Below are 18,503 nucleotides of genomic sequence, written 5' to 3'. Positions count from 1 at the left end.
GAGAAGTCTGATCCTGTCTAGCCAAAAATGTTGGGAAAGATCATGACATCTTAGTCACACTCAGGAGATACGACCAAATCCCATCTTTCTCTTTCCCCTGCTTCTTTTCCTTAGAAGCCTGACTCTCAGGCCTCCAGAAAGCACTTCAGCTCCCCTTCTCCTGTCTGGCTTCCTTCCAGGCAGAAGCAAGAGCACAAGATGCATAGAAATAGCAGCAACCTCAGATATTGCAGGATTTTGTGTTTGGTAAAGATTTTGGAGGCATTTCAGGAAACACTTCAAGTGAAGTGTGGAGAAAAGGTGTTAGATCAGAAATAAGTCATGGCACTCAAAGTGCAGTGATGAGGAGGAACGTTCTCCAGTGATGCAATGGATGACAAGTTCCATGGAACTGGCACACTGTATCCAACACTGACTTGGCAGAAATTATTAGTTTGGTAGTAAATGTTCATAGGCTTTTGAAGACAAAAAAAATGTCTTGCCTCTTCTCTGAACTCCTGTTTTTCCTGGGAGGGTGTGTGCTTTAGCAATGTCTATGGCAATCTAGCAGGTGTTGAAGCAGTTGTAAACATTTTCGGTGAGTGGTACATTCAGTTTAGGTCTTTGGTCCTAACCACACTGATACAGTCTTACCCACGATGTCCTTACATTCCAGATTATGAGAAAGGAGAGGAATTTTGGCTATCCAAGTACTGTCAGTAAACTGGAAAGCCAGAGTTCATTGGTATTAGTTTCCAGGAGTCATGAATTCTATTAACTTTAATTCTGATAGGTTTTCAGCCTTTAAAAAAAGAAAAAAGCAAAACCAACAAAACCCATGCTGATCAAGCCAGACAAAAAAAAAAAAAAAAAAAAGCTGGTTACTGCCACTGCAAGTAAAATTTCCCCTGCTGCCTATTTTTGTTGGTAAGTATAAGCACTGATCAAGGAAAAATTCCTACTGTAATAATTTTTAATTTGCATGTATGTTGCATGTGTAACCTTAGAGCCATAGTGTCTGAGGCGAGATGGGCAAGGGGTGGTGAGGTTTGATTGTAATCACTTTTACCAGCATTTTATTGATGCATAAAGAGCCTATGACCTCTAATAGAGGCAGCTCATGGTATATGCAAATATACCAGAATACAAATCTCCCAGTGCAGTGCATTAAGCTCCCAACCGTGACCACAGAGACACCTGCAGGTTCTTCATTTCAGTGTAAAAGGGCCAGGGCCAAGGCATGCCAAGCAGACGGGATGTCTTGGCCCTCTAGCTCCCATCTGTGCTATGGGAGAACAGCCAGGGGGAGCACCTCAGGCTTTCTTGGTGAGTGTTTCAAGTCTGCTGTGGTCCTTCCTGTGTTGGAAAGCTTTTTCATCCTTTGAATTCCATGAGCTTGCCAGGAAGTCCAGGCTGTTCAATCTCAGCAGCAGCTATGCAATGCAGCTTGAGCCCTGCTCTTGGAGCTTTTAGCAGGGGCTTCCCTTGTCACTTCTGCATGGGTAAATGAAGCAGGGCTTGGGTAAAAATTCACTGATACAGAGTGAGCAGAGAATGCAACTTGCAATCAGCTTTTACTTCTTGGTCCAGCTTGCTCCAATATCCTGCAGTTGCCACTGAATTAAGCAGAAAAGCTGAGATCAAAGTAGATGTGATGCTTTAAGTGCTAAAAGTCATTCTGACTTCCTCAATGGTAAGACAGTGAAAAGCAGGGGGGGAAAAAATCCGTGCTTCTTCCATCTTACGTGGCCAGCCATATCCTAGCTATATTACTGGCAAAATAAACACTGACTTGCACAGCAATGCCTTCATCCACTACGCCCAGGTTTAGTTGCCATAGTAACTTGTCCTGGAGATGAACATGATATTCTGGACAGCAGGGAAAAAAGACTGATTCCACAGATACCAGTCCTGAAGCTCAGAGCTGGCCACAGAGACATGATTGCACTTCTTTGTTCATTTCTCTGGCACAGCCTGAGTAATTGGTGGCATGTTGTTCAGCCGTGATACACAAACATGGTGGTGCATCATTATTGCAACCCTGGACTTAGCTGTGTTCAAATTAAGAATACACTGAAATGATCACAGGCAAAATGAATACCATGATGGCAGCAAATCTCCAACCTGAGGGTGCTGGAACTGATGGTGGGCAGTTTTTGTGTGCTAGCAGTGTCACTATAAACTCACTATAAACTAGCTTGTAATAGCTTCCTAGCTGCCAACTGAACTCCTCCCTGAAAGATCCCTGGGTTCACATGTAATCCAGCAGGAAACTACACACAGTTAATTACAGAGCATATTTGTTTAGTTCATGGCTTTTGGTTTAGTGCTACCTGAACCAGAATTAGACAGTACTAGAAGCATATAGGTAAACTTACAAAGTCACCACTGGTTCAGTAGCAGAAGTTACTTCCCTGATTAAACAAACAGACAAACAAATCACATGCAGATAGCCAATGCTATCCCATTAGTGAGCAGATGGGAGTACAAAAAAAAAAGTATAATTAGCCCTAAAATGAAGTACTGTTGATAAAGCTAACTGCTAATAATAAGCCAACTGCTAATAATAATTTTATATTTAGATTGCATCAGACAAGCAGTTCACTTGACGACCTAAACTAGAACTGGGAATTCATGGGAGAGTCCCATGGGTGTGGAGCTGCAGCCTGCCAAAGAGACACTGAGAACTAGAAGCATGCTGTGACCGGGCAATGTGTCTTCTCCAAGCTATTTCCTTTGTGGACAACCTGCAATCGCAGTATTATATTTAATTTAAAACTGTAGAGTGAGTAGTGATGCAGAAACAGCTAAGTAGTTTAGTTAGTGTTGGTGATCATCAAGTCCTTCTCACCATTGGATGCAATATATAGGGCAGAGGGAGACTACCAGGAGTAGAAAATCCCTTTAACTGCTGCTTACTAAGTTGTTAGTTGAAGACGTGGGATGAAATGTGAAGTCAGTTCTAAAAATTCAGACTTTTATGATTTTTAGTGGCAGTAAGGAAGATGCTGACTAGCTCAGGTGCTACTGTAGATGAGAAGTAAACCCTTCCATGGAAATCTATGAATATTATTTTGCTTTGAGAAAAGCTTCTACTTGCCCATTCGTGATCCTTTAGTAAAAGTAATACAACTCATTTAGAAAAACAGACCACCAGGATAGTGGCTTTAGAGTTTATCAGCAGCCTCCTTTTGCCCAGAAGCCTTCTCCACAGGAATCACTAAATAAGTGATAGAAATGTAAATATGAATGAGTCGAGTAGCTGGAAACAACGTAAAGCTCTACACATGTGTGCACAGGAACAGTTAGCATGCTTGTAGGTGCCTCTGAAAAATGACTTTCAGGGTTTCTTGCAGGGATTGGATGTCATAATTTCTTTCCCTTGTTCTTTTCAAAGGCAGGAGGTCCTTGTGTTGCCATAGGAGAGGTGTAGCATGCTTTGGCTCTGTGCTGATGTGGGAATATGAAAAAAGGCCCTTGAATGAAAACCTGGCATTGCCTGGTCGATGTGCTGCTGGAACAGGGCTGTACTTGGTGTATGTGTACTGCTGAGATGCTAACCCTTGGAGAAGCCAGGGTGGCTGGCAGTCTGCAAAAGACCTTAGCAGAAGTTCGGGAGGGTGTTTCATTGTTCCTGCAGGAAATGCCGAAGCACACTCCAGTAGGAAATTACTTTAATCCTGCCTTTGTCTAATAATTCACCAAAAGCAAGTTCTTGCACCTTTTATTGGCTTGAGAGAGCTGAAGTTCTGCCAAGTGATGAACGAATGCATCCAAGCAGCCTGCTTTAACCACAGAGTAGACAATGAGACTACGTTGTTGCAGGAAGAACCACAAGCAAGGAAAGCGTGTTCCCCCTTAACATTGGCTTTGTTCAGCTGAAAGAAAAATGGGGCAGTGTTTCTATTCTGTCACAGTATTCTTGTGGACAGCTTGATGTTTCCACTGAAAAATGTGAAGAAACCGGGGTGGCAGGACTGTTGAGTGGCAGTGGATGGAAAATGAAGACAGAGGCAATTTTCATTGGCTCTACCCCCTTCCCGGTTTGTTACTTGTTTTCTTCTTGGTAGCAATGCTGCGTAGGAGTTGGGGCATTTTTGAAACATCTCTTGGGTACTATGGGTGGGAGGCAGCCAGAGTGTTTTTCCATTGGTGTTGCTGAGGGCTGCTGCTTTCACTTCTGAGTTTTATGGTGATGGATATGTCATCGCTGGGACCTGTTTTAATGCCAGCTAAACATTATATAATGGTTTGTTTCACTATCCCCAGCCTGCCTTAATTCATAACATTAAGGAAATCGTTTAAAGGCTTTGCACTATAGTTCCATGATTACTGCCAGTGCAGCGAGGTGTTTGTTCACCTGGTTTCTAAAGAAACATCGAGAAATGAGTCTGTGTGGGACTTAGAGTAATTCAGTTTGTAATAAGCCCTGGCACCTTGATTTTACTTAATATATTAAAATTCATCAGTAATTGTAATGACTGTAAGTTCCAGTACTTCATTTAGAGAGGAAACATATTTTTTTAAATTTTTTTATAATCTTCTTTCACTCCTTAGCAATTAAGAAAAGGTAAATAAAACTAGTTTGAAGCTCACCAGACATTAGCATTGCTCTTCCTTGGCTTCTTTAGATATATCATTTAGTTACCATAGTAAACAAGTGCTGATATAGACTGATTATGTAGTTACAGGATTTTTTTTTTTTTTTTCTGAGCTATTTTGTGACACACCTAATTAAAATCTACTGCTTGGTTCACCTTTGAATGTAATAAAACCCTGCCTTATTCTTTCTGTCAGTTTAATCCCTCTTTCTTTTCCATTGACATATTTCTAATACATCTTCAGACAGGCCAGACACTCCTGCTTCATCTCTACCAAATCCGCAATGCTTAACACCTTTTGACAAAGTGGATACATCCTCCCTGTGGCTCAGAATTGATATACGTTGTCAAAAAGGGTTTTCCAAATGGTTTCTCTTTGTCACCTTTACCAGATTTTTATTCTCTGTCATAGAAATGTGCAGTTTAATGTTGCGTTTCAAATCATTTTTGGCTGAAAAAGTGTGTAATAGAATCAGGGTGTCCCCTGAATACTCCTAACAGTAGGAGGTGCCTCTTTGTTTTGAACACCAGAATCCCAATAGACCCATGACAGCAGTGAAATTACACTTTTGACTTTGTTCACTAAAGTGTTTCTTTCTCTGTATGATTAAATGAGAGCAATCAACAACAGCTTCCTCTAAAATGGATGAGTTTTCCCGTTTGTTTTTCATAAGAAACTCAGAAAGGATGCTGTGCAATTCTCAGCTGATTGTGTTTTCCACAAAAGAACAAAAAAAACCCCAAGCCCTGCTTGATTCAAGGAGAGGTGGTGGTTTTATCCATATTAAAAATCCAAAAGCAATTGATATATTAATATTTTCCTTAACCCAATGTTGTTGCAGCATCCCAAGCAAGGCAGCAATGGTACAACACAGTGGCAGATTTTTACCCTTTTGTTGCTTCATTCACCACATTTTTAAAGGGAATATATGCTAAAGCACCAAATATAAAGTATTGAATCTGAATATAGAAAATAACCATATACTTAAGGTTCTTTATGAATTTAGCTGATCCTCATGGACTACATGGGTATGTCAATCCAAAAGATAAATGTAGTATTTTCTGTAGATTTATATGCAGCCTTTTAAGATTCTGGTGTTTCTTCTCATTTGCATGTGACTGAGGGGACATACCCTGTTGCAGGGTTTGCTGTGACTGCCGGTCCTGTTTTACACACAGAGGCACTGGCACATCTCTTGCTCCATATTTAGTTGTTCAGGGCACAGCTAGCTTCTGGCCACTTCACTGAGTTTTTCTGATCCAGAAGAGACATACAAAATTCTTGTTTCTTCCATTTTAGGCTGCTTCAGCTGTATTTTGGGGACTCTTCCCCTCTCTCCGCGGCCCCCCCCCCCCCCCCCCCCCCAATATATTCCCATTTTCTGTGAATATTAACCAGCTCTGGATTAGTGAACATACATGCTCTGCACAACAAAGAAAGTATCTGTGAAATGCAAGGGCAAGTACAATCCTGTAGTTTGTCTGGGTGGGGAGTTAGGTAGCTGGGCTCAAAAGAGGGGAAAGGACTGGGGGAAATCCATAGCTTGTTTTTAGAAGGGATCAAAATAAGTGACAAAATAAGGCCTCTGTGGCCTCAAGACTTTGGAGCAGTTTCTCCTGTTCGTTTGCTCACTGTAGATGATGCTGTGTGGAGAGGGCATCGGAGCTGTAGAGCATGGAGGGCAATGCACTGAGGGGGCTGCAGATGCGTGACTCACAATTTCCTATCCTGCCAAAAAAAACTTTCCTTTTTTTTTTTTTAATTACTACTTCACTGGTGATAGAAGTTAATGACTGGTATAGGTCTGAAGCAGCCTTGTCATCAGAGAATATTTGGTTGGTGTTGACATGCTTGTTCCATGCAAACGTGAATCATCAGTCTGCCTTTGGCAGGCTCGCCCTATGGCTCTGCTATAATATGTTTCACCAGTGTGGCTGAAATTAAAATGTCACTATTAAACATGGCAGAATCAGATGCTCTCTGGGCACTGCATCTCTTTGAGTTCTTCTTGCTTCCTATGTAGCTATTTCTGACAGTTTAATAGGACAGCTGTATTCTGGTATAAAATAATACATTCATATTTCCACAATGCATGAGGAGCTAAATGTTTTCCGAGTGCTCTTTCATGGCATGCATGCATCTTTCTTGCATGGCAGAGGTAGTAATGCTCACGTAATGCCGTGTTGCTGCTTAGTTCAGTAGGAAATGTAAAGTCAAAATGAATTGTTCTGCAGGACTGTGTAGAGCTGGTCTCTAAAAGCAGCTGCCGGGCTGTTTGTGACTGCTGTGTCAGCCAGGCTCCCCCCCTGTGAGCAGTTACTGACTTTGGACGATTGAATTCAGGGCTCTGGAGGTTGCTTGGTGGGAAAAGCCTTCAGTCAGTGCTTGGCAGCTCTGTCACTGTGAGGTCACAGAAAGGGCAGTTCAGTCTTCAAACCCAATTAGGGCCTGATTCAGCACCTCTTCAATCACAGGGGAAAATCCTGCTGAGCAGGGTGACTCCCAGGCCAGGCTTTCACACCCAGGCTCTCCGGTGAGATGGCCAATGAATGTGCCTGGTTTTGTCACTTGGGCAGTCAGAAATACCCTTCGCTGTCATGAAACGGCTAAGCAGCTGGTGTGGAAAGGTAAAGAGCCTGGTGAGAGGATAATGAGCCCACCACAGTTGAGTTCAGACCAGTGACCTGTACATGTACGTCTGCATCCCTCCTGTCACTCATATCTAGAGCTGTCTAATTCCTCGGATCACATCATTTGACTCTTACGAGCAGCTGTAACTTTAAAGTTGAATAAAGTCCAACTGCTGAAAACATTAATGAAAAACATAAAAACTGAGACTCTATTTTATCAGGTATCAACAGCATTGCATTAATTCCCCCATTCCCCCCCCTCCAAGGATTTGTTTGGGTTTTGGGTGGGTTTTTTGTTTGTTTGGTCATTTTTTTGGTGCTGGATTGTGCTTTTCATCCCAGGTGGCTGCAATTTCTAGTGAAAATAAGATGAGCCATGAAAGCTTGGTCCACTTGCTTCTGAATTGCTTTTTATATGATGCAAGTTCCTCAGGGCCCGATTCTACCCATAGAAAGTAAGAATGATAGCTATCAACATCTATAGGAAGTATGTCAGTGTGCACAAAGGAAAAGGTGAACCCCAGACTGGTCTGAGTGGTCTTTAAAATAGGGATTTCCTGTGAAATGGTGATTAAAGGGGAAGCAAAGGATAATTAGAAAATTAGCCTGATGTGCTAGCAGTTATATCAATGTGTGTTTTTATATTAGCTCTTTCAGACAAGCACAAGATCAGTAGATCCCTTAAGGCTCTCTTAAACTAGTGTGTAAATTTGGGTTAGTGCTGGATCAGCTCCTTTGATCAGTCTGGTCTAGACTGTTGCCAGAGTACTTACGCTGTACTAAACCCACAGTCCCTTTAAATGGAGGCCTACTCAAGTGAGCCAAATTACATATGAAAAGGTTTTATAAACTGTTCACTGTCTTTGAGTAAATGTGTCTGGTTCAAAGCCAAATACCTTAGGAACTGGAGGGAAGAAAAAGAGCAAAGGTGTTGCAGAAAAGAGGTCATAGAGTTCTTAATTAATTTTTAAATTACCGTTTCAGAAATCCAAAAGAAGAATTTTCAGCAAACCTTTACTGTTTTTAATTGGACCAGCACTTTTGTGAGCCTGTAATGTATTCAGATCCCATAAAGGGAGAAAAATTTCCATCAAAAATTCTACGCAGATTTCTCTGAAGAAATTAATGAGTTACAACCACCGTGTCTGTCTGGCTTCAAGCACACAATATTGTTTTTGATTGTAGCAGTGGGGAGCCAGTGGGAGCCTTCAGTATGTAGGTTGCACTCTTGCCTCTTCTTAATTTCTACACAAGATTATTTGCAAGGGAGTACTGGAAGTCCAGGAGCAGTAAATTTGTTATCTGTCAAAGCAGAGCTGTTTTCCCCTCATCATTAGAGCCTTTTCCCACCTCTGCCATTGGAGCACCATCCTGTACCTGTCTGTTCTTTGCTATGTGAATCTCAGAAATGTGAACAGTTCCTTTCCTCTGATAAGTGCTCTTTTCTTTTGCATAGTAGCAATAGTAAGATGATCATTTGGAAACAACTTTAGCCCAATATCATATCCAGAGGACTTGGAAAGTTACTCAATGCCGCTAATTTTACAAACTTGGCTTGTACTTGGGCTGGATTTCTCAAGATGCCTGTGTTATGAATTTAGAAGTTAAGTTTTCATCTTCGCGTGCCTACCCATGTTTGTTGGTCACATTGCAGTGCCATCAGAATACCTGGCATAGAAGTAATGCCAGCAAGTTTATCTGATTACCAAGAGAAGTAAGCTAGCACATAAAGATCACAGAAAGAAGACCAACTAAAACATGTAGAATCCAAGTGACAGTCGCTTATCTTATCTACACCAAATTCTGTGCAAATTCAAGAGGAGAACTGGTACACTGCTACTATCCAAACACTGAATTAATCTGTTGATGGTTGAGAAGCAGCTCCAAAACAGGCATTAAAGTCTTTGGGGTGATACGTAGTTCATCCAGCTCTTTGAAAGCTCCAAGCGTTACTGTTCTTTCCATTATTTACACGGCTCTGTAAGATAAAAGAACGCAATTCTGTGAGTGAATGCATGACTGCAGAATGTGGTGGGAATACTGGGTACATTTTTCCCTTTTGTGACTTGTGTGTTTCAGACTCTGGAATTACACCAGGGAAGAATTAGACTGTATTTTGCATGTGGCATAGCAGATTGTTAAGAGGCAACAGGCAGGTGTTTGAGAGAATTTCCTCTGCTGTTTGTAGAGGTGTACATGAAATCTCCTGGCTGATCTATAGCTATTCCGTTACCTGTCATCTTTTGGCAGGTAACTAGTTAGATTTGTGTTAAACAGGATTTGCTTTGCCATTTCCATTTGCTGTTGGATCAGAAATGTTCTGATGTGACATATGACCAATCAATAACTGGAAAGTGCTTGCATGAGTCATTTGGAGCCAGTAGTTTAGACAGTGTCAGCCACAACTGGGATTAAAACCTGCAAAGAGTTGTTCCACAATCAGTGATTCTGCAGTATCTCCTCTGGGTGTCTGCATTTCACTTAATAAGAATACCCTGTGGACATTAGCTGAAATAACTCTTGCCTTTGTTGCTTGGATGTTTTTGTGAGCTCTGAAATGAACTTGGCATATACAAATATACTTTGTTATCCCGCCTAAAGGATGCAGGGGCAGGAATTATTATCCTGTTCTGCTGACAACTTCAGTAAAAACGAAATGGCTGTATTTTACTGTGACTCTGAAGAGAATAAGTGTGACTATACCCTCTGGTTTTCTGGGTATGTTTTACTTTTTTTTTTCTCCTTTTTTTTTTTTTTTTGTTTCTGTACTGATGATGCTTTATTGCTATTACAGGGCTATAATAATCCGAAATGGCGAAGTCATTCCAATGTCTTCAGAGTTCACACCAGAGACCGAACGCCAGCGACTTCAGTATCTGGTAAGAGACTTGAGAACCAAATCACACGCTGCTGATGACAAGCATTGCCCAGTAATACCTAAAGTTTAGACGCATGCCACTGAGTTACTGTGGTTCAGTGAAGGATCATGTGTCCGCTGAACACTGGTGACTGACTACGTGTGTCTTTCAGCCATCGGGAAATGTGCAGAAAAGCCTGATGGTGCAAATCTTGATGAGAGAGGTCTTACCTCTCTGTGAAGGCCATTGATTAGCATGGCTGTGCTTGTGTACCTTGTTCGGCTGCAGACCTTCAGCAGCTCACTGGTGTTGGGTATACAGAACTAACAAGCCACAGAGGTATTTCAGTCCATCCCAGTGTTTACTCTGTGACAGTATAAAATACCACAGAGTGCTGTTTGTGTGTGTGTGTGAATGCTATTGCAGGGTTTTTTCCATTTGCTCTAACACTATGCCAATAGTATCTTGATCAGTGAAAAAATACCCAACTTAGAGATGATCTCAGCATCAGTAGCTGCAGGATAGTACGGGTGAAGAAAGACTAGTTTTATTTAGCGTAGCAGCACACATACAGCTGGGACAGGGTGACAAGCTGAGGACATGTGGGATGCTTTATACACCAAGTTGCGCTGGCTGATGAGCTGCTGCCCAAGAAACGTAAGTCAGAATGCACAGTGTTGTTTTTCATGCAAACAATCCTGTTATTTCTTAAGTTTTTCATTGATGGTCAGATCAGTTGGTTGGCTGTTCATCAAAACGTCATTCCTAACGTGGCTGAGAGATTTCTTCTGTGCTTCTTGTGGTCTCCTGCTTTTTCCTCTTAGAAATTTCAGCTTATGCCAAGGCAGACTTGCTGTTAATTTTTCCTGGCATTAGGTGGACAGGCTAAGGCTAGTGGCATTCCCCAATCTTACGGTGTTTCTTATCTTCAGCCTGGCCCAAACACTGTGGTTTGAAACTAGGCAAAATGCCGGTGGTTGAAGGTGGGGGTGGAAGGTTTTAAAGAAAAATTGTAAATGTTTCTGCGTTTGTTACCTTTGATTTTTTTGTTGGGTTCATTGGCGTGAAGCTGAAGATTTCAGAGGAAATACTGCTTTGGTAGTATTCATATTCAGAGAATCAAATGGAAAAGAGGCCTAATAAATATTTACAGTTCAATTACGTTTGAAATAATTTGTTTGCCTTTAAAGTAAAAGGTATCTTTAGTATCTGGAGAGTTTGCTACTTCTGTAGGAAACATGAGATAAAGCATTGCCTGCAAGGGATTTTTTTCTCTTTTGATGTCCTTTCTGGCTTATATTTGAGAACAGCAGCTGATCTGAAAAGCAGTTCTTCTGTTTCCTTTGGAAAATTCCTTTACCTTTGTTTGTTTATTTTAATTCTACATGGAACAAATATGCCAGGTCTGTGGGTATGTTCAAAGAAAATACATGCAAGACAGCAAGAGCGTGAAAAAAAAATTAGAAATAGTTTCAAACATAACGGTCTGTAAGTAGCATTTTTACTCCAGTGGTTAAAAAACCATCAAACAACAAAAAATCCCCTAACAAATTTTTTACAAGGTTGGCATAAACATTACACTCCAAAGGTTGCATTTGTCTTGCTGATTATATCCCAAATAATTCTTACTCACCTTGGCTGTCCCCTGATTCTGCTATCAGTCTGTTGCACCATCAACATCTCTCTTCTGCTTTTATCTGAAAGTTACTTACTTTAGATTTATTTTCTTATTTGCAGTTAAAGCTGAGTTTCTTTGTTTCAAACATGTTGTGCTGTTCTTCCTGCACAATAGGAAGAAAATCACTTAATCATTTTAGCATTAATATTTTACTCGGTAAATGCAGAGATACTGTTTGCTGTGGGGAATTACTGTGCAGGCAAAGGGAGGGTATGGATTTACAGCCTGCAGGCTACAGAGTGTTGGTTCCCCGTGCAGCAGACACTGTTAGCACAGGCAGGGCAAAGGAGCTTTCCTCTGCCTTTAGCACCTACTGATTGCATTGGCTGCACAGGACATTGGTTTAGGTCTCATTTTCTGGGTCCTAATTCCCATGTACAAAGAAATCTGTGGGATAATGAGTTGTTCAGGTCATGTGAACATCTCTGAAGTCCTCCAGCCTAGACTTAGACAAAATTGTGCGTCAGCTACTACTGGTTGGATAACTGAGGGGGGAACAGCAAATGTTTTCCCTATCCAGCTCCTATTTTAATGCAGTTTTTTTGTCATGTATCCAAGAATGGCCTGGAGTGTAGGCCTCTGGCCTGGCAACCTCAAAAGAGCAAGCTGACTACCCAGTCGTTCTGCCCAGCAGCTCTGGGTATGGTCATCCCTCCAGCTCCACCTGCACCCCCTGTTTTTTGCAGTGGGAGGACAGCATACAACTGCAGATTTCAGGCAGGCTGTATGGCAGAGGCAGACTTCTGTGCCTGGTGACTTGTGAGAGTATTGCAGAAGGCAATCAAACCTTCAGTTGTCTTAGGATGTAAGGCGTGAAAGCCTTGCCACCAGTATGCTCTTGGTCCTTCAGCTTCTGTAGAGGGTCGGTGCACCATACTGCTTCCCTTCCACTGACAGGTGTTCACAAGCCTCCTTTTCTTTTGAATTTTTGTGTCTGTCTTTTTCTTTTAGTATTGTGACAGGAGACCTCTGTGCAGCTCCTACTCCAAGAAAGCCCTGGCTTCCTGTGTTGGTGTGTCTTGAGGGAAAACAAAATCCAGTATTGATTGGGAGCTGCTCTGGTAGATTCATCAGTTTTGCAGGCAACGACTGCCAGAGGCAATTTTCCTTTCATCTTCTGAGGAGACTATTAATTTCAGTCATAATAGTCTAAATTGCAACAGTAAATGGCGTAGATTTTGTTACTTACTCCCTCGGAAAATGTGTTTAAAATGAATGATGAGTGAGTGTTGCACCATATTGCAGATGGGTGTATTTCTGTTTGTTATCAAAGTTGCAATTTGAAGGTGTCCTGTGAGGTCAGCATGGCATTACTGCGTACTGTGTCCGTGCATGTAGCCAGACAGTGCCCCAAAGGTTTGGAGCTCAGCCCAAGGATGGTGCAGTGCTGCTACCAGGGCAGGCTCTACTACTAGTAGAGACTGGGTGGCCATCAGTGGCAGTGAGTCATCGATGCTCCTCATGTTTGGCCCCGTTCAGAAAAAGGTTCATGAGCCCAGACAGGCATGGGTTCAAAGAGGACCTATTCTTATTTCATTATTCAGGTAAGAACTAAGTAATACTGACTTATCTGCTGAAGGATGCTTGGGGAACCCAAACCTGAAGAGGAAATTAACCTAGATATTCTAAACGGCCGTTCAATGCTTCAGTTACAAGTCAGATGAGTCTTAATTATTTTACAGTTTTTGGCTCCCTGCATCACCTAGCGTAGGATTGCTTTGGCAATCTGACACGTTGCTTGACGCTGTGGTAAAAGATACGTGGTTTTATGGAAAGGATCTGGCCTTTCGTAAGATGAGACGCCAATCTAGAGCTGGATTTGATACTCACTTCCCTCTTTCCTTCTACCACCTCCCTTAGTTTTAATCTCTGTTTGGCTTAAACATGTCCACGTGATAATGGCTGAGTATTTTGCAAAACTTTGTGAATGGTAGTCCTATATAGTAGAATATCCTACTGGAGAAAATGGCACAGTATTATTAGAGGATAAAGTTGTAAGAGATGACGTTGGAGAAAACACCAATTCCGAAAATAACACAGAATATAGTGAAACCACTAGTTTCAGTGATATCCCAGAGGAGCGTGTACTGGAGGAGATGGAAAAGGCATCAGCAGGCCTTGTGGAGGTACGGTAACATATATGCGGTGTTCCCTGCCACCTATGTAAGTCCAGGTTTATCTTAATTCCATGTTTGCTTTGCTGATCACCAGGAAACACAGCAGGAAGTAAATGGCCTTTTGAAAGAAATGTGACTAATATTTCCTTGAGTGGACTCCATTTTAAACAACTAATGTTGAATGTAATACATCCAGCCACAAAATACACCATTAAATGGCAGAGTACCAAAAACACATGGTACAGACTATGCCAGATTTTGGCCAAAAAAATGCAATAGCTCCTGAAATAAAAACGATGGAAAATATTCCAGTTCCATTACACAGAATAACACTGAATATAACTCATAAGGATGTAGAGAAGTATTTGATAATCACTCTTTTTATTAAATTTTAAGTTCTCTGGTGTTTCTGATCCAAGGTTCTTGCAAATCGGGACTAAACAAATGAAAAAATGGAAAATACGGTGCCTCATCACAGATGAAATTCTGGCAGTCAGCTCACTTGCTGCTTTTGTTTCTTGTTTGATCACTTGATGGGAGTTCTGGTGCCTGCTTGCATATCTACATGAAAGATCTGTAGATTTTCAAAGCATTGTTTTATATATTTTCTGGTTCTTCTGCCCAGCACAGTTTGATTGGGGTAGAGAAGAAGAGTCCTGCCTTGTAAAAGGAGAACAGTTCTTGACAAACCCAACTGGAAGTTGCAGCTGAGTTTTATGTGCAGAAATACCATTGAAGTGTGAAAAAAAACTGTTAAAAAGGGTAAAAAAAAAAAACAAAACCCAAAAAAACTAACAAAAATCCACATTTCTTCACATAAGAATTCAGCTCACAGGCACCAGAAGCTTCCAAATTGCACTTTTCCCTCTGTTCCACTGATGCCAAAAATATTAGAATCGAGTTAAGATCCCTGGATTGTAAGTCAAGCATTGAGGCTTGGCTGCGGAAGAGAAATCTTATTTGAACATTAGCAGTCCACTAGTAACTCTGCCAGCTTTATTAATCTTATTTCACTTGTGACCTCAGACTTTCCATCTGAGTAAATCTTTATGAAATGCAGTCTCTCCCAATTGCTTTACCTTTTCAATAAAGGAAATTCTTGTTTTCAAGGGGAGAAATGCTAAAAGCTTGTAACTTTTTTTCTTCTGGACCTGTGATCCAGCCTAATTAAGTAATCTCATAATCTAAAGGCTAAATAACTTCATTTTGATGCAGGTGTGAGGGTTTTTTTGCTTTTAATAAGGCTTCTTTTTTTGTGAGCGGGCAACAGTAGTCGTTGGCTAGAAGTGGTTTGTAATGATTTAATCAAGAGGGGTTGTGCATTTTTAAAAGTGAACTGAATTGCACTTTCAAAGCAAATGGTCTTCATTATTTACAATATCATAGACTAGAAGGAATTAAAAAAATACCAAAAAACCTCCAGCTCCAGTTCTCTGCTGTTAATGTGTTGCAATGCATCAAATAAATCATTAGGGATGTTCCATCTTTTTTGTGACTAGAATGAAAATAAATAAAAAGTTTACGTGTACTCTCAGGTAAAGAATCCAGAGTTCTGGAAGTATGAAAAGCATCATCTAGACTAATACTGCTAGACCTCTCAGAAGTCACTAGTGCTCCTCAACCATTTCTGTAATGAGGAACAGTGATTAATTAGAGGGTCCTTGAAAACAGTATTTGGGTGGAGAAGGGGACCTTGGCTGACTGTAGACTGAAGGGAAGAAAATGTAATGCCATTAACTGTACACGAAGAGAGAATTTGATGGAGCTCCTGTTCCAGGAAGGGATCACAATGTCAAGATCACACTTGTGTGCTTGAAAGCTGCCTCTTGAAAGTAGAATCCAATCTTGTTGGCTACATACAGCAATCTCCTTCAGCCCTGTTTCAGCCAAGCTCGAGGTGTTTTCTGGAAGGATGTCTGGCGACCGGAACAGGGACAAGCTGATGGAGGGTTAGTGCTGTGATATGCTGAGCCTGATCCAACTCCTATTAAATTGAGTGGGAGCAGGCTCAGCCCTTAAATGCAGGAAATATTTTATTGTGAAGTATCTGCATGATAGCTGCCAGGTAGATCAATAAGGGCTTCCACTGCTTCCTGCCGCTCACCTTTGATGAGTGCTAGATTTATGACAAACCCGCAAACTAAAGCCAGCTCATTTGGTTTGCCCTGATGGCAGCTGCTCCTGGAGATAAGACAGACTTTATTGCCTTAACTGTCTGGATAAGGAAAGAGTTATTTGCAGAAAGGTTAAGAAATGTAACTTTTTTTCAGTTCCCTAGCCAATCTGTGTCTTCAGAAGAGCTTGCTCACAATGAGGCTTTGGGGAGGGAACAAGAAAGGCTTATTTATACAAATACTAAAGAAAAGTGAGTGAGGTTTACTTCAGAAAGAAGACATACGGTATGTTTAGGATTAACCTATTGTGTCAGGTGATCTGTGTATAAATTCAAACCAAAAATTTGTGCTGTGGAAAAAGTGCCTCATGATGCTCTCGAGTACAGTCAACTCCGGAAAATATGAGCCTTGGGCATGGTTCTGGCAAAGAGGCCTCCTAGCATCTGCAGAGCAGCACACCAAAAAAGACAGCAGCAGCAGCAGCATTCAAACATTAACACCATGAAAAACGTTAGTTCTGGTTGTGACACAAAATTGCTGCTGCTTTTCTTGAAGTCGGTTCGGCATGAAGGAAGTAGTTTTTAGAAAACAAGAAAATAAATTGCTCTGCAGCTCGTGTTTATTTGCAGTGTCGTGTGTGATGGGGTGCAGCACACTGAGCAGGTAAAAGGGACCATTTTTCTCGAGGCAGTGACAATTAAAGTGTGGTAGTAATATCAGGTTGTGTTCATTGTTGGCATAGCTGAGCTGGGAGTCAAAAGCTTGAGCTTCACTCCACACACACTCGTGCAAGTGCCTGCTTGCTCCGTATCTTTATCCTTTGATTGTTCCCTTCTCTTAGGTCGCTGACTTGCAAAAGGAGATGTGGTCTTTTTACAAAGCCCTGCAGACTCCTTCAGGGTCAGTGGATGAGATGTACTTTAGCCATTCCAGATGTTGAGGAGCAGGGACAAGTGAAGGATTCTGGGGGCATGAGGACTGGTCCCTGTGAGGCTGCTGCCGGACACTGGGGCAGTGTCAGAACTGGTGTATGTGCACATCATTTGCTGAAATGGAGCTCATCATCTGTTATTTAAAAATGGGGGGGGGGGGGGGGGGGGATGTGTGTGGGAAGGGAGCAGGAAGGGATGGTAATGCTATCTCATTAAAAATAGATGATGTCTTGTTCTATGATGTTTGTGTGGTATCTGTGGCTTGGTTTCTGCCCACAGGCCTACATGCAGCCCCACTTGCTGGGAAATGAGTTCACACATTTAGAGTTTCCACGGAGGGTGCAGCGCAAGGAAGTTGGAAAGAGGATGCTCTACCGTGACTTCAACATGACTGGCTGGTAAGAACATGTCCGTCTCAGCATGGGGTCAGCCTTCTTGCCAACCAACGACTGCTTTGTATGTGTCTTTGATCAGTGTAAACTGCATCAAACATGAAGGTGTACGCCTACATACTAAAGGGGAAGGTATTTCCTTCTTTCAGATGTACCTTTCCTTTAGAAGTTAACGTTTTAAATAAGTTGACCTCCCTCCAGAGCCAGTATCTAGGGTTGATTTAACGTGCAGGCACTCAAAGCGGAGCAAGCATGTCAAGGGGAAGACATGCCAGGGGATCTTCCTGAAACGTTATCAACTTTCCTACCTTGGAAGCAGCTTTTTGTAGAATCTGGATCAGTAGGCTGTCATGCCTTTGCATGCCAAGGAACACTTGCAGAAAGGAAGAGCTGCCTCCCGTACTCTACTGCAGCTGACCCCTGATTTGGGTAACCCTTCAGGAATAGTTTTAGAGACAGGCCTATCTGAATAAGTCATAGCCAGCCTAAAATGAAAAGACTTGAATGAACAGCATTGACTTAATTGAAGTGAAGACAGAAAGAATGATGAGTTTTTTGTCTCTGGCTAAATGTCTTCATTGTTTTGTGTCTGTTCAAGAGGCTGCTTCTCAAGTAATTCCCACTCACTTAGAGAAGCCCTAATCCTTGCTGTTGTGGGCTCTCTGTGTGACCTATAAAGGCAAAAGCCCTTTATATGCAAATGGTCTTCACTTCCATGCTGTTTGTGTTTTAGCATCCTTAGCAAATGTCCTTTCAGAAAGGGAAAGAATGGAGGGCGTTAAAAAGCCTGAACTCTTAGGTTTGAAGACTTGGATGCTCACATGCAGCAGCTCCACATGCTTCTGATTTGTCCCATACTTTATAGACCATAAATATAATGATATCTTAATGGCAGAAAAAAGATCCAAGTTTAATATTATTCTGGAGTGTTTGTGCAAAACATGTTAATCTGGGTATAACCGTCATTGTCTATCTTGAACAGCTGCTAGTAGAATAGGCAGTCTCACCCTGAGAATGACAACTTCACATTTTAAAAAGGCTATAGGCATGAGCAAAAGCATAGGAACAGAATGAAAACATTGGATCAACTGAGGACTTAATGGCAAAACATTTGGAAGATTATGAGACACTCTCCCAGTTTCTGCAAAGGGAGTTTTCTTATTGAAACTCCCAGATGACTCTGAAAGCATCAGTGAAGAAT

The 18,503-nt window shown here is 41.6% G+C and overlaps 1 protein-coding gene across 3 annotated transcripts in view; it reads left to right on the top strand.

The window, feature by feature from the left end:
• Nucleotides 1-18,503, top strand: part of PPM1H (protein phosphatase, Mg2+/Mn2+ dependent 1H) — a 143,636-nt gene that overhangs the window by 89,262 nt on the left and 35,871 nt on the right. For all 3 annotated transcript variants that reach the window (XM_040595044.1, XM_040595042.1, XM_040595043.1), the window contains exons 5-6: nucleotides 10,006-10,090; nucleotides 17,190-17,308. In XM_040595044.1, coding sequence (XP_040450978.1) covers nucleotides 10,006-10,090; nucleotides 17,190-17,308 — 204 coding nt within the window. The remainder of the gene's footprint in view (nucleotides 1-10,005; nucleotides 10,091-17,189; nucleotides 17,309-18,503) is intronic.

Source organism: Falco naumanni, chromosome 5, assembly GCF_017639655.2.
Source record: "Falco naumanni isolate bFalNau1 chromosome 5, bFalNau1.pat, whole genome shotgun sequence".
NCBI classification, from domain to species: Eukaryota; Metazoa; Chordata; class Aves; order Falconiformes; family Falconidae; genus Falco; species Falco naumanni.
Note: the sequence above shows the minus strand (reverse complement) of the source record. Positions and strands in the feature narration are given on the sequence as shown.